This window comes from Clinocottus analis, unplaced genomic scaffold (assembly GCF_023055335.1).
Source record: "Clinocottus analis isolate CAN_PGR_092001 unplaced genomic scaffold, fCliAna1.0.p SCAF_33, whole genome shotgun sequence".
Lineage (NCBI taxonomy): Eukaryota > Metazoa > Chordata > Actinopteri > Perciformes > Cottidae > Clinocottus > Clinocottus analis.
In genome coordinates, this window is record NW_027176076.1 from 1,212,693 (window position 1) to 1,226,524 (window position 13,832).

The 13,832-nt window shown below is 38.6% G+C and overlaps 1 protein-coding gene across 5 annotated transcripts in view; it reads left to right on the forward strand.

The window, feature by feature from the left end:
• Positions 1 to 164: 164 nt before the first annotated feature.
• Positions 165 to 13,832, forward strand: part of nfat5b (nuclear factor of activated T cells 5b) — a 33,144-nt gene continuing 19,476 nt past the window's right edge. For 4 of the 5 annotated variants that reach the window (XM_068596002.1, XM_068596003.1, XM_068596004.1 and 1 more), the window contains exon 1: positions 165 to 404. In XM_068596002.1, coding sequence (XP_068452103.1) covers positions 332 to 404 — 73 coding nt within the window. In that variant the 5' untranslated portion in view covers positions 165 to 331. The remainder of the gene's footprint in view (positions 405 to 13,832) is intronic. The other variant, XM_068596005.1, reaches the window with a different exon arrangement.

Genomic DNA, 13,832 nt, shown 5'->3' on the forward strand with positions numbered 1-13,832 from the left:
TTGTAAGTACTGTGCGACAAAAAGACTGGACAAAGTTCGAATGGATTTCTTCTTACGTATAAATAATCCCTACGTCGTTTTTACGTAATGCGTCATCCGCGTGGGCGTGGCTTCCGATGCAGCTCGGGAAGTCTGCTGGAAACAACATGCGTTGTTGACGGACTGGAGGGGGACTCACGAGCTAAGTGACAGCGGAGACGGTTAACCAGCCACAACGACCGGGTCGTCTGAACACTTGATTGAAGGTTTCCTGACAGTCAGAGAGAAAATAATATCGCTCCGGTATTGACTGACTTGAGAGTGTCCTGTTTCCTCACGCTGAGGGATTGCGATGCCCTCTGACTTCATCTCCCTTTTCAGCGGGGACCTCGACCTGAATTCTCCCAGATCCTTCTACTCAAAAGGTATCTACGGCTCTTATTATTACTCTCCCATGTGTTGTCGCTCTAGTTAGTAATATATGAAGAACATATGTGTGCGTAGCTTACCACCTAACTAACTATCCATGTGGTGGTGTTCAGTCCCCTCAGTGTCATACATATTTAAACTGATTATACAGTTCACTTTTTAATCTTTCTGGTCAAAGATGCCCATGGCGTCCTTCACTTTGTACTTTTTTTTCTTCTTGAGGGAAGTGAAGTAATGTTTTTTCTTCTTTTTTTTTGTCTTTCAAACGGAAGCCCTCATTAGCTGCATGCGCACCGGTCAGACCAGTTTACTTTTCATCCTGCCATCTGAAAAGCAGTGTTGTCTTATTTTCTCTGGTTTGTTGGAGAGGGCCACCGCGCCCCCCGACCCATGCGGGTGTGCTCCACAGCGCCCCTCGTGGGCCCATAAACATAAACTGCGTTTTCATAAGTACGAGAGCCTGAAGCAGGTGTTGAAGTGTGTGTATTGTAGCTTACGTGTTCACAGAAGGGTGAGAGAAGAAGGTGTTGGATGCAGATATTAGCTAACAATGACCAGCCTGGTTATCTGTACACAAAGCTAGATAGTGTTCTGTTCTTCGTGAAATGAAAAACTAAACATAAACAAACATTTTAAAGTGAGCCCATACGTGCACGCTAAGCAGGAGTTGTTGCTTACTGTTGGTAAACACAACATTCAAAGTTCTTAACTCCGCCCCTCCGGCGCATGGCCCCTAAACCAGGACACACAGCCCAGCGTCCCGCTTAACATGAATACTGCAAGTGAAACCCAGATTCCTTCTCGATAGGAAGAACTTTGTCCTCTTGACGTTTCGACTTGCTGTACTTGGATGCGTGGTGGCGCATGCGCACTGTCTGAACACCGAGTGCTCAAAGGCGTACGCCAAAAGCAGCTAAAACAATCATGAAATACAGGCAGAGGTAGATACAGACACCACTACTCACTGAGTAATTAGTGGTCGAGAAAAATTACTTTGGTATGCGTGTATATCGTTTGTAAGATAAATCCTGCATTGTATACCTTTTTAATAAAGTTACTTAAAATATGTTACAAATATACTGTATGTGCTGAGCAAGGTATATTACAATTGAGAAATGAGCTTAACGTTGCAGTTTTTCTACATTACTGGCAACATATCTTTGGCATTTATACACTGTAATTTAGTGTTAATCATTGACTCTTATAACTGTTGATACCAGTATTTCTGCAACTCACAGTATTGATTGATGTATTTAGTTTTTCTTGTGATTCATCAGAAAGCCTGTTATACTGTACACTTTAATAATCGTTTCATGTGCACCACCACATAAGTCAGCAGAAATTACTTTGAGGTCTGAACCAATATCCTATGACTTGTTATTTAGCTTACGGACCTTGTTTACTTACTAATCGCACTATTGTGTATTTGTGTTAGCACAGTCAACACGGCTGTGTGTAAAATTTGAATTTAGTTTTGTATCTTGCCGACACGGCGAACTCTCTCCCAGTTTGTCTATGGAAAGAAGAAATCTCATTCATCCTGTAATTCGTCAAAGTCAGTGTGGCAAGTCATACCCCACACCTGGATAAATACAATATTCTTTATTATGGAGATAATATCGAGTGAGTTACTGTAGCTTTTTGTGGTAATTGATTGTGTTTTTTTTGTTAATAAGGCTGTTTTTAGAAGGCCACATTGAACAACTAAAACACAATAAGGAATGCATATTTTCAGCATGCGAAAAGTTCTGGGAATACCAAGGGAAGCTCTAACAATGGCATTCAGGATAGGAAGGCTAGTCATCCTATCTTTCGTGGTCGGTAAGGGACCGCGGGTTAACAGGCATCATAAAATGTCTTCCCACCAGTTTCCTATCAAAGGTGAAGAATGTTATGGCTTTCCCGTAAGTTCTATCGAGCTCGGTTAACAATTGTAAGACGACAGATTTTGTTTTTGTTTCTTTCATATTGACACCCACCAAAGCCTGGTCAATCATTAACCCTCTGGCTGCCCTGTGTGTAAACCTGGGCTTAAATAGCACTCTATTCATATTGACTCTGCTTTGTTAAGCAAACTTAGCGGCATACGCTTAAAATGACTTGATTGCCTTGAAAGTTTGTTGATATCTGATGATGAAAGAAAATACACCGCACAGGGAAAACATCTGAAAAAATACGGAAAAGTGTATTCAGAGTTCATTTCTGTGCTTTTGCAACAGGTTAACTGAGTGTTTATTCTGTCATAAACAGTCCAAGAGATGGACTCTGAACATTAAATCTGTCTTTTAAAACAGAAAACAAAGACATTTTTTCTCTTATTGTTTCAAAGTCCATCAGGAATGCTGCACCTTTCTGGTTATGTTCATCATCAGGACTCTGGGTCTACAGTGCCTCATTTTAGAGTTGGAACTATATTGTTCAAACTGGTGCTAAGATGCAACGCCTAGGCTGAGGAACAGACACACATGTGTATAATGGCTGAAGAATCTTTCTGGTAAAACCCTCTTTAGGACCTCAGGAGCTGTAACTGCCTGCCTCTGGAATATTTTTTTGTCATTAAGTATTGCACTGGAGTTTCTAGTACTGTATCGTCATATTATCCACATTTTAACACAGCTGCCTTCTTGACTAAGCTAAAGAAGAGCTAGATACTTGTTTTATTGTGGATGCAAAAATAACTGAAGCCGTAAAAAATAAACTAGAAACACATGAGATTCTTTTTAATTTACAGACAGACATTAAGCCGTTTTTAGCGTTTGCGTTTATCCGCATGTATCCTTTGAACATACATTTAAATGTCACACAATCAGGCAACAGTAAATACATGAAAAATACATTTCCAAAGTATTGACAGCATGACCGTTATCATTCAAAGAAAAGTAAACTCCTCTCAAGCTTATGGATGTCAGATTGATTTAAAGTATTTTCATTGGCATCCTGCAAGTTGTTTGTGAACGAGTGATATGTTAAAACAAAAGAGATTTTTTTGTTTTGTTTTTTATAAGATTTTTCTCTTATTAATTACTTAAAAGTCTGAATAGTGATACTGGGTACACATTTCTTGCATGTTCAGGGTTCTGGTTAGGTGCAGATTCATTGTGTGTACTGATTCAAATTCCTCATTCCCCCTTAACATCTCTTAAATCTATTTAATTAATCATTAACACTAACCAAACCACAGTAAAAGACTAATCAGGGCTAGGTCAAAATATCACCGCCGCTGGTATTTACTGCACACTTGTGACTTTTTTTTTGGTTGCGGCAAATCAATATATGAGTAGTTCAACCTGTTGAAGCTGTAGCGCCTAAATCCTATAATGAAGTGTCAATTGTATGTGATTTTATTTCATTAGTGTTGCAGTCTTGAACAATTAGTTTAATTATAAGGGTGGTTTAAATTACTACAATTAATCAATTGTAAGTCATATCAGGTTGTCAGTCTCCAATATGTTGTTACACGTTATAAATATTATGCTTACCAAACAAAAGTGTATGCCGACATTTTTTGTGATCTGAGTAAAAAATAGTGAAAAAACATATCTGCAAATATTTAATAAAAACTTGCTTGATATTCTTCAAAAATATTGTTGAACATCTCCAAATTATCAGAAAAGAAGTATCTGTCAAACACTTTGAAAAATATCCAAGAAAAAAAAAATCAATGAATCTTAATATTTTAAAACAAACATTTCTCTCGCTTGATATCCGAGATTTACTTTACTCAAACTGCTGTTTTGGTGGTATTATTAGTACTGTGTTTTCCATCATTTGTGGATGTTTTTTTCAAGATTGTATGTATATGTACTATATAGCACACTTGTGTTTTATGATCTGCAATGAAGTTATCAGCAAATCCTTTAAAAGCAGACACTTTGTCTCCTCAGCATATTTTAGGGTAGCAGGTCAATAGTGATCATGAAATGGAAGCAGATATTTGCTTTTCCTGAAGCAGCCAGAACACTGATCGGCTGTTCGGAGGTATCATTTAGAAAAGTCACAAAGTAGAACATGAAGCTGTATATCTTGCAGACAGTACGGACTCTGTTTTATATCTTTGTCAAGCAGGATGGAAGTGTTTCAACGACTCAACTGTAAATTTGTAGTTCAGCATTGGATTTCTTTTTGTAAATCTGGAGGTGGTGTTATCGTTATAGTCCAAAAAAGAGCAGAAAGGTGCATTTTCAGATTTCGCTGATTTAGTGTTTACACAATGTCCTCCTATTGGAAAGGTCGAGGGCAGAAGGCCACCATGCCTGATGCCTTAACCTCCAATTATGGCGTGGAGGATTTCTCACACGATTCTGCGAAAAGCCAAAAGCACCTGTGAGATATAACACCCACGCCTGGTGTTTCGCTCCAGAGCAAGATGAATCTGAACTAAGACATTAATTATTAAGTGTGGTGAATCTTGGCTGACAGGACGCTTTCCATTGGCAGATGAGAAGCAGTAGTTTAAGTGGCGGGAGCTTATATATAGGCTGTACACACCGTGTTATACACTGCCAGGGTATTTCCTGGCTCAAACAGAGGGAAAGGTGGCACCTCATGTGTGAACTATTGACTTTTTTTTTTTAATAGAAAACCAAATGAAAACCAAATTCTTGTCTATATTAAGGCGCTATATTAAAGCTGAATGTTGTGATTGTGTGATGACCACTAGTGTTACACTATGTGTATTGGCACGTAGTGTACATGGGCCGCGGACGGGCCGTGCCTGACAGTGCACTGACCATTTAATTGGTATATCGTTATCTATAGTTTGAAAATACAAGTGTGGCGATGCTACGGAAAGCTGCGGTTCTTGGGATTCCAACCAGCATCTCAAGATCGGACCACCACAGCTCACGTTTATGTCCAGACAACAACCAGCAAATAAACAATATGCAAATGCAGGCAACTCACCGATGACGTCTCATATTGATCTATATATCCATAACAGTCCAACAACAACGGTGATTTAACCATGAATATCCACAAACTGGTGTTGCATCACATTATATCAGCTGGACAATATGAAACAATAGCGCCGTGTTTCTGCATGTAGCTCGTGTCTGCTTAAGACCACAGACATGAACAAGTACTGAAAATGGAGGCTGATCTTTTCCAATGAATCCTCACTTGAGCCAATAGGAGCTTCACGTCCTGACTGACAAGCTAATTTAGCCAACAAGAGTCAGTGTTGAAGAACAGAGTCTGCCTATTCTTCCATATATGGGACAAGCCTGAGATGACGGACGTTTCATATAGCCAATGAAATTGCCTGAAAAATGCATACAATAGCAGAACAGGGCCAAAGGGTCATGAGAACAGACGGCTGCTGCAGATTCTCAGTTTCTCTTTGAATAAGTAGGAAAATTTATGTATACTTCATTTTCTCAGTGTCAGCAATACTTATAGTAAATATAAATAGTACCTCTATAAGTTTGCAAGACTATAAGCCTTTTTAATAGATATATAGTATATATATATATATATATATTACTATTTTCATTCTCAAAATGGAAAAACGCCTAGATATTTTATGAAAAAATCATGTAAAATATTTATTTTCTGCATTTTCTGGATCTTCTTTTAGATTAGACTAGATAAGGCTTCAGGCTATGGTCCCGTTGAATTGTTTAGTTTATAAGTCCCATTTGTAGTCATCTGCCGGCATATATTTGCAAATTAATTTTCAGGCGGAAATAAAAATCGTATATTTATCATTTTCAAACTTATATAACTCAGTGTCAGCAGAGACACCAAGACCATGAATGTACTCCAAACGTATAAACGTACAGCTTGCAATTTACGTTGTGTTTTATTTAGACGTTTTCTTTCTGCAAATGTTACTGGATCCTCCAGAGATAGTAACTCCATTTTAAAATGTTTATTAAAAAAGAAACAGACTCACAAGGTTCATTCTGTGCTCTACTTGGCACAACGATCAAAAAACGTCTTGCTCCACAGACTGATTGACCTCAACGGAGGGATATTGGCTTACTGACGTAGTCGGTAGCGTAATTAAGGAGCATTTCAACATTTTTGTTAATAAATCCCTAAACACATCTTATTAAGTCTAATATGGCTCTTACAGTAATGTTCTGCAATAAGCTTTGAATTGAAACAAGCTTCTTCCCTCTTTCATCACCACCTTCCTTCTGACGCAGTAATAATTAGCTCATGTATGAACTTACTAGATTGTCTTTTTAGCGACATCCTGAGTTGATTCGGTTCAGTTGGCCCTGGCACATGTATTACAATGCCATTGAATTTGGATTAGATCAGTTGACTAGGGCCTTGGTCAGCTGATACAGGACTCAGGTCTGTATGTTCAATATTTCAGATGATACGAGTGGATTCACTCTCAACTCTGTTTGTGTAATCATCCCAAAAGACAGATGCAAAATGGAGTGTGTGTGGAAAATATCGGAAAAATATCATGTACCGGGATTGTTTTCACTATTGAGTAATCTGCCAATAACAATTTTCTAGAATCAAAGGTGATATTGTCAAATGTTCATCAAGTGTTTGCTGTGCACCTAATTATTCTTTCATCAATTAACTAATCGATTAACCGCCGTAAATTGATGAACAGCATTTCTTCTCTATCCGATTGCAGCGTCTGATTAGGGCCACATTTTTATATAGTATTAATGTGATACATGTCTTTCATGTCCTTTTAAAAATGCAGAATGCCTTTTGACATAAAGTCTGAAGTGTGTTTTCATTTCTCTTTTCTGAGTCATCTGCTGCTTCTCTGGCAGACTGGCAGGGCTGGAACAATTTCCTCTTGCATCCTGTCATTGTTGTTCTTCTCTCTTACCGTCCTTATTAAAGGTACACTGTGACAGGTTTGGAAACCAAGAGAGATGCCTGGTAGAGAGAAATGATGTCAGATTATTGTAGCACGAGCATTCTCAGTTGAAGTAGTACCTGGTGCTGTATTGAAAAAGGAAGGTGTCATTGAATCGGTTACTAACCAACAGGATCATGCATCTACATGCCCAACTTTAATTTGGACAGAGTTTAAGCTTTGTAGAACTTAATATGTCAACTTACTGATTTAACTTGCCAGGAACAATCTAATTGATTATTGGTGGAACATTGTGGACTCTGACTTTGGTTGCATGCATCCCAGCTTTTTTTTTATTGTTATTGGTTGAGTCCAAAGTTTGTTTGTTCTACTTTGTTAATACTGAAGCTCCTTTTGTACCAATCGCAGTATCGCAGACACATTTCAACCTAATTTAGTGTTGAAACTTGATAACTGAGTAGATAAACGAAAATGTGATGTTTAAGATAATAGTATTGTAAGGTTATACAGTTTGGGAACCATAGACTCATGTGCGTATGTTGGATGAGGAGTACTTATTTAAGTTGATTAAAAGTTATCAAACAGCATAACATGACTGGTCACAAGATCACTAGCTGCATGTTTATTTTGTATTGTTTTAAACCTTAAACATATACTGCTTACCTCCTGACTCCAGTGTGGTCCTTTTAACCTTGTGCCAAGATGTCCTGCTGCAGTGTTATTTAAAATCAAAGGTCACATTTGCTCCTCGCCCCAACACACAGAGGAATCTCTTGCCTGAGGATAAGTCAGGGCTAGTCAAGGGGAACTAGTTTTTTCTTTAATAGCTTTACATATATCTTTGTAGTTTATTGACGTTCATTATGTCCTTTTTTTCCATATTGGCTGTTCCTTTGAATTCCTTGCTCTAATTGAAGTGCGGCACAGCAACTATATTTTAATTATCAATCAATTTCTAATTTTATGAATCATTGTATTATAGTAACAGCATTAAATTGGGGAGGTAATATTTTATCTGTCTCCCTCTTGCCACTCCTAGAGTTTTGCAAAGTAATATCAAAGTAGTTTGTTGAGTAAGGTTAATAAGAGCATCATAAGTGTTCATTTGTGGCAAGCCACAACCTGCTTGAACAAGCAAAAATCTAACTCGCCTGTTTCTGTTCAACACTCAAATATACAACATAATGCATATTTTTGATGTATGTGTGTGTAGATTACCATGTAACTAGGAGTTAGAATTATATGTATGGTATACTAATATAATTATGAGTGCTTTCAACACATCAATAAGTTTCTTAAGTGCTTAATAAACGTTATGAACAGCTCAGCATGCAGCGGCCAACACGAATCGAAAATGTACCACCCGCAAAAAACGAGCTGTGGCCTTGTTTTTATTTTTTACACAATCCTATGATCACTATCTGTGATCCAGTTTGCATACAGTTTGTGTACAGTATGTGAAATGGCCAAATCAATAGCGCTCATACAGGTAGTCATGATGACTTGAGAACGGATTTTGATCTACATCAACTTATCCTGGAAATTATCCAACTATATCAGTAAACCACGTACGAGGAACAGGGCCCTGGAAGAAAAACGATCAACATTTAAACCCCATTTAAACTACAATGCATTCTTTTCAGAAACAGAAAGCACTTTCTTGGGCAGATAAAAGACTGTAACAGGACTCACACCTAAATCTATTAGTTATTTTACTTTTTCCTGCAAAACTTTCTGACTAAGGCCAGAACAACAACTTCATTCAGTTTTGTTGAAGCACCATTGGCTGATTCTTGACGACCTTTTTCCCAGTCGGCTCTGGGTTTTGCTGAGTAACCAGTAGACATTCCAGATCCTTATTTAGACTTCATGCCAACCACTCAAGGAGTTAAGGTCTGAAGCCATAAGCTCAGTCTGGCTAGGGATGGTGAGCTTGAGGGACACATTGTTGGAAATCTGCAAAATGGCAAGTCTCAAAAAAATAAAATGTGCTAAATGAGGACAGAAATACTGTAAGTGGTGTAGACTAGACGTATGTTATCTGTTTATTTCAATGTCAACGGCTTTGTTTTTTAATGCCCGACACTGACCCACATTGGGAAATGGTGCAGCCCGGCTCTGTCCAGAGATAACGAAATCAGCATACCGCCTCGTCTTAAACTAATTTATTAACACGTCATGTATTGCTTGTTCAGTCCACACAAAAGCCAACGTGTAAAAACGCCAATTTTATATTTATTGTCATGCTCAACTATTTTTTCGCTTGGAGCAGTAACTTCCCAAAATCTCAGCTGGTTGCCTGGGAACAGATTAAATAAACACAATATAATACAATAATCAGACAGAGCCAGGTTAGTTGATTTGATATTTACTTGTACCTTGTTAACACACCAAATGTTTTGCATGAAGTGGGAATACAAACTACCAAAAGTGCGGTTAGCTTGGCTGCTCGGGCTTGTCACTCGGTGGACGAGTGAGTGTCTGCGTTGTTGCTAAAGGTTCTTCCCGTTGCCATTTGAGGAACTCCCCATCACCGGTTTGACATTTGTGAAAGAGTGTTCTCGAATTTTGGCACATTCCAGTATCTGTGTGTTAGCAAACCATTTTTTTGTGTATTTGTTAAGTGCATGTGTGTGGTTTCTTCTGTAAATATTTTTGAATTCCTCTTGCTTTTTAAAGTCACAATTTCATGTGAAGCTCAGTGTCTGTTCCATCTTTTTAACACTCAAAAGGAGATGTGTTGTAAGAGAGATTATGCTGAGCCAGAATTAGACTATTTTTCCCAGTTGTAATAATGTCCAATAAAATCCGACTGACAACCCACTTTGTTTTCAAACCTGGCCCATAGTTGCTGGTTTGGCCCTCACAGGAGCCTCAGTAAAGACAGGTTAGTGTTTGTTGAAACACACGCCACTAACCTGGTTGTCGTTCCTGGTCGCTTTCGGATTAGCTGCCTGAGAGAGCCACATGCCACAAAGTCTGAGCCCTGTGTGACACAAACAACTTTCACTTTTTCAAATGACTCTGTAAAAAGAATAAAACCCTTTCTTTTATTGTTACCGGAACTCAAGGATGATTAGGATTATAGAATGAATGGCAAAAATAGAAAATATTTACATTTCACTTTTTATTCGGGGTTGACCTAATTAAAAGCTTCTTCACTGCTACTGTATGAGCACATAAGGGCAGCTGATGTGAAATATCTAAATATCCAAATGGGAACATTTGTTTTTGGCCTAAAACATATCTTTTCTGTTGTTCACAGTAATCCAGTCTTATTACTAAATCAATCTTAAAATAATATAATGATATACACTGAAAACGGCATGGCTGTTAACAAAACAATAAAGCGTGCTGTTATGATGCTACTCCTGCTACATGTTATTCAGCAGGTACAACTATGATTTCACACATCAGTTCTACTGAAGTGTTGTAATTTCTGTCTGTTTCTTCATTGGGAAAACATTTGATCAAAAATGACGACAGTCTCATCATCCTTCCTGAATGCAACATGTGGTTAAATGCGATGATGACACTATTGTGCTTTAGACAGCAGAGTAACACATGAAGGGCTTTGATTTCAACATCTCGGAGTTAACATGTCTGATGTAATCATGTGGTATTCATAGTGACTGGCTCCACAGTCGGTGACTTGGGTTGCTCTTGTAGCTGATATTATCCTATGAGTTTATGTGGACTAAAGAATGTAGATCCAACACTTAAGGCATGTGCATGCAGAAGAACTGCAGTATGTTGTGAATATATATAGAGAGCTCTATTTGTAACCTAAATCATGGCTAGGTTATCTGCATTGACCAAACAGCTAAATAATAAAACCATCTATGCCTGCCTTAGATAACCTGATTAAAATATAACTTGTGATCATGATGGTGGTCACATTTTACAACAGATATTGATCCTTTTTAAAGGCTAACATTGTATGATAAGTATTCACCATAAATTAATAAAATAGGTATGTGCAGGTCAATATATTGCTAATTTATGACAGCTGGGAGGAAATCGGGGGGTTCGATTGGTTTGTTTTAAACCTTCAACATATAAACAAAATCAGGCAGAGTTGGAAGCACTGCAAGGCAAGTCATGCAGCAATTTACATCTTATTACATTACCTGCCCATGTGTTTGTCACTGCTGTTACGAGTTGTTGTCACAAGTTTTGGCTTTTCTTGCATGCGACCTTTCCCATCTGCCGCCTGTTATTGGATTAGGGTTAGAAATAGAAGACAAAACACTCGTCCAATGTTTTCACTTTAACCCTCATCATTCATGTTCTTCGTGCTGTCACTCCACTTTTACGAGATGCATATTTTATCACCATGTTTTTCCAGCTTGTGAAGTCACTCTCAGTTGCCAGTTTATAAAGTATGCATGGCAGTAACTCCTGCAATAAGTCATACCTTAGTGAAGATTATACTGTTCAGTTTTTGATGAGGTGTCGATACAAATTTGTGGTCATTGTTGAGGCTGCAGTTTGTGCTGCCGTTAAATGAATAAGTTAATAAGATATAAATTAGTCATGTAAATATGCATTTTTGCTCAAAGTCACTTGCTGCAGCATTTGCGACCAGGAAACATAAATGTCAGTTTTGTGTGCTGTTCAGTGATCTATAATACGGTAATTACTTAATTAGCTTTGCATTAATTAAGCATTAATTAATGCTCATATTATAAAGAGTATAATTGTAGAGTTATCGCTTAATAATTGATAGTGTCAAATAAGATGATATGTGGTGGTGACATTTTACAAAGACAATGAAGAGTTTTGCCACACTGGTTCGATGTATTAGCCGACATTGTTAAGGCCGAGTTCCTCAATGCTGTTTTATTTTTAAATTTTCTCCACACAATCTCACGACACGCAAAAGCTCAAAAGATTTGTCCTCTGATTCGTGTTGCTATGGATTCCCTGGCAGCCTTCATGTAGGCTTGGCTGTAAACATTTCAGGGTTGTTGTACATGGTTTGCTGCAGGTGCCAGCTCCGTCACATTACTTTTTTCCTCTTCCTGCTTGAAATAACCTCCAAATGTACTGAGTTTATCCATACTGCTTTTTGTTTAGTTCCACCAAGTTCAATACATTTACTTTGGGAATCTCTGTCGCCTAAATTTTTCTACGCCAACGAAGATTATTCTGTTGCTTCATTTCTGCGTGACAGGATTCTACAACTAACCTGTTGAGCAAGTACAGAAAGGGGTCTGGGAGCACAGTAAACAAGACAGGGACAGGGAGAGAGTAGGTGGAGTGGAGGAGGGGGACAGAAGGGGAGTCACTCAGCCAAAAAAACACTGCCACGCCCCAGGTGCCAGGGCTAGTAAGAGCAAGCAGCAGGAATGTGAGGGAAATGAATGGGAGTGTAAGTCCTGCCATTCACTTGGTGAGTGTTTTATTCTTTCACATATAGCCTGCACTACTTACCATGCCAACATATCACAAGATAGGGTGCTGGTGGGTATAAAGAGCAACAATATTTACGTTGGCTGGCTCCAAAGATATCTAACTTACTGCAGGCTTTCTGATGTGAGAATTAGATTTGAAGTGTCTGTGGTTTCTTTATCCTTCTGTCTTTCTCAAAACTAAATTAGTGAAACGGTTAATGAGGAGAGCCACTTTCAACTTAGTTGTTATTCATCAAAATGTATTTATAGCAGCAGTATAGCTAATTTAAACTGACCACATGAGCATGGGGATGTCTGTCTGTATGACTATTTTTGGTCAGGCTTTAATTTGTCATTATGATGATCACAGACAAAAAAAGAGAAAGGGTTTCATCAGTGGTCTGCACAACAAGACTTAAGTCTGAAGTTAAAATCAAAACGCCATGTGGTTTACCAGTTTATTTCCCAGCTAACGAGGCTGACCTTTTTTAGTCTCCACTTGTGTGAAAGGGACAGTGTTCTATCACCTGTAATACAGAATAGCACTCTGTCCGCTTATTGAGAAACATATACCGCAAAAAAGAACAAGATTATGTCTTTGAAATGTCAAGAGACTGTGGAAACACTTTGAACAGGCCAGCCAGTGATTCAAGACCACTGCTCTGAGAGAAGAGTACATATTTTCTGTCTGTGCGGTTGGCAATCTGTTTACTGGAAGTGCTGCTCACTCTGAGCACATGTTGCTGCATGTGCAGTTAGTCAGTGAGCCCTAAGAAGACTGTTGAGTTAAAGCATAAATGCAGGGAAAGAGAAAGTGTTTTTGTGGAGGTGGTGAGGGGCATGTGTGCGTCGGTGATTTTGTTTGGAGAACTTAGCAAATAACCAGCAAAACCACACTAGAGTCCTGTGTGTATGTGTGGTTCAGTTATATGAGTTTGCTGAGTCCAGATTTAAGCTCCCTTTCTGGGAACCAGCATTCCCTGCTCATCTAAAGCGAGCTGTAGGAGACTGGAGGGCTTTTGGAATGAAGAGGCATGGGCTGGTTTCAGTGTGTCCCAGGTTTGTCCATTGTACACAGCGAGTGGTAACAATGGGAGGGTTAAGTATCTGATATACACACCGAACCCTGGGACTCAGCTGCAAGTAATTAAAGCTGGCAGTTGGCAGAGAAGAGAGTCAGGCGACTGTAATGGCCGCTCTAAATTCATACCATAATATTTGGATGATGAATC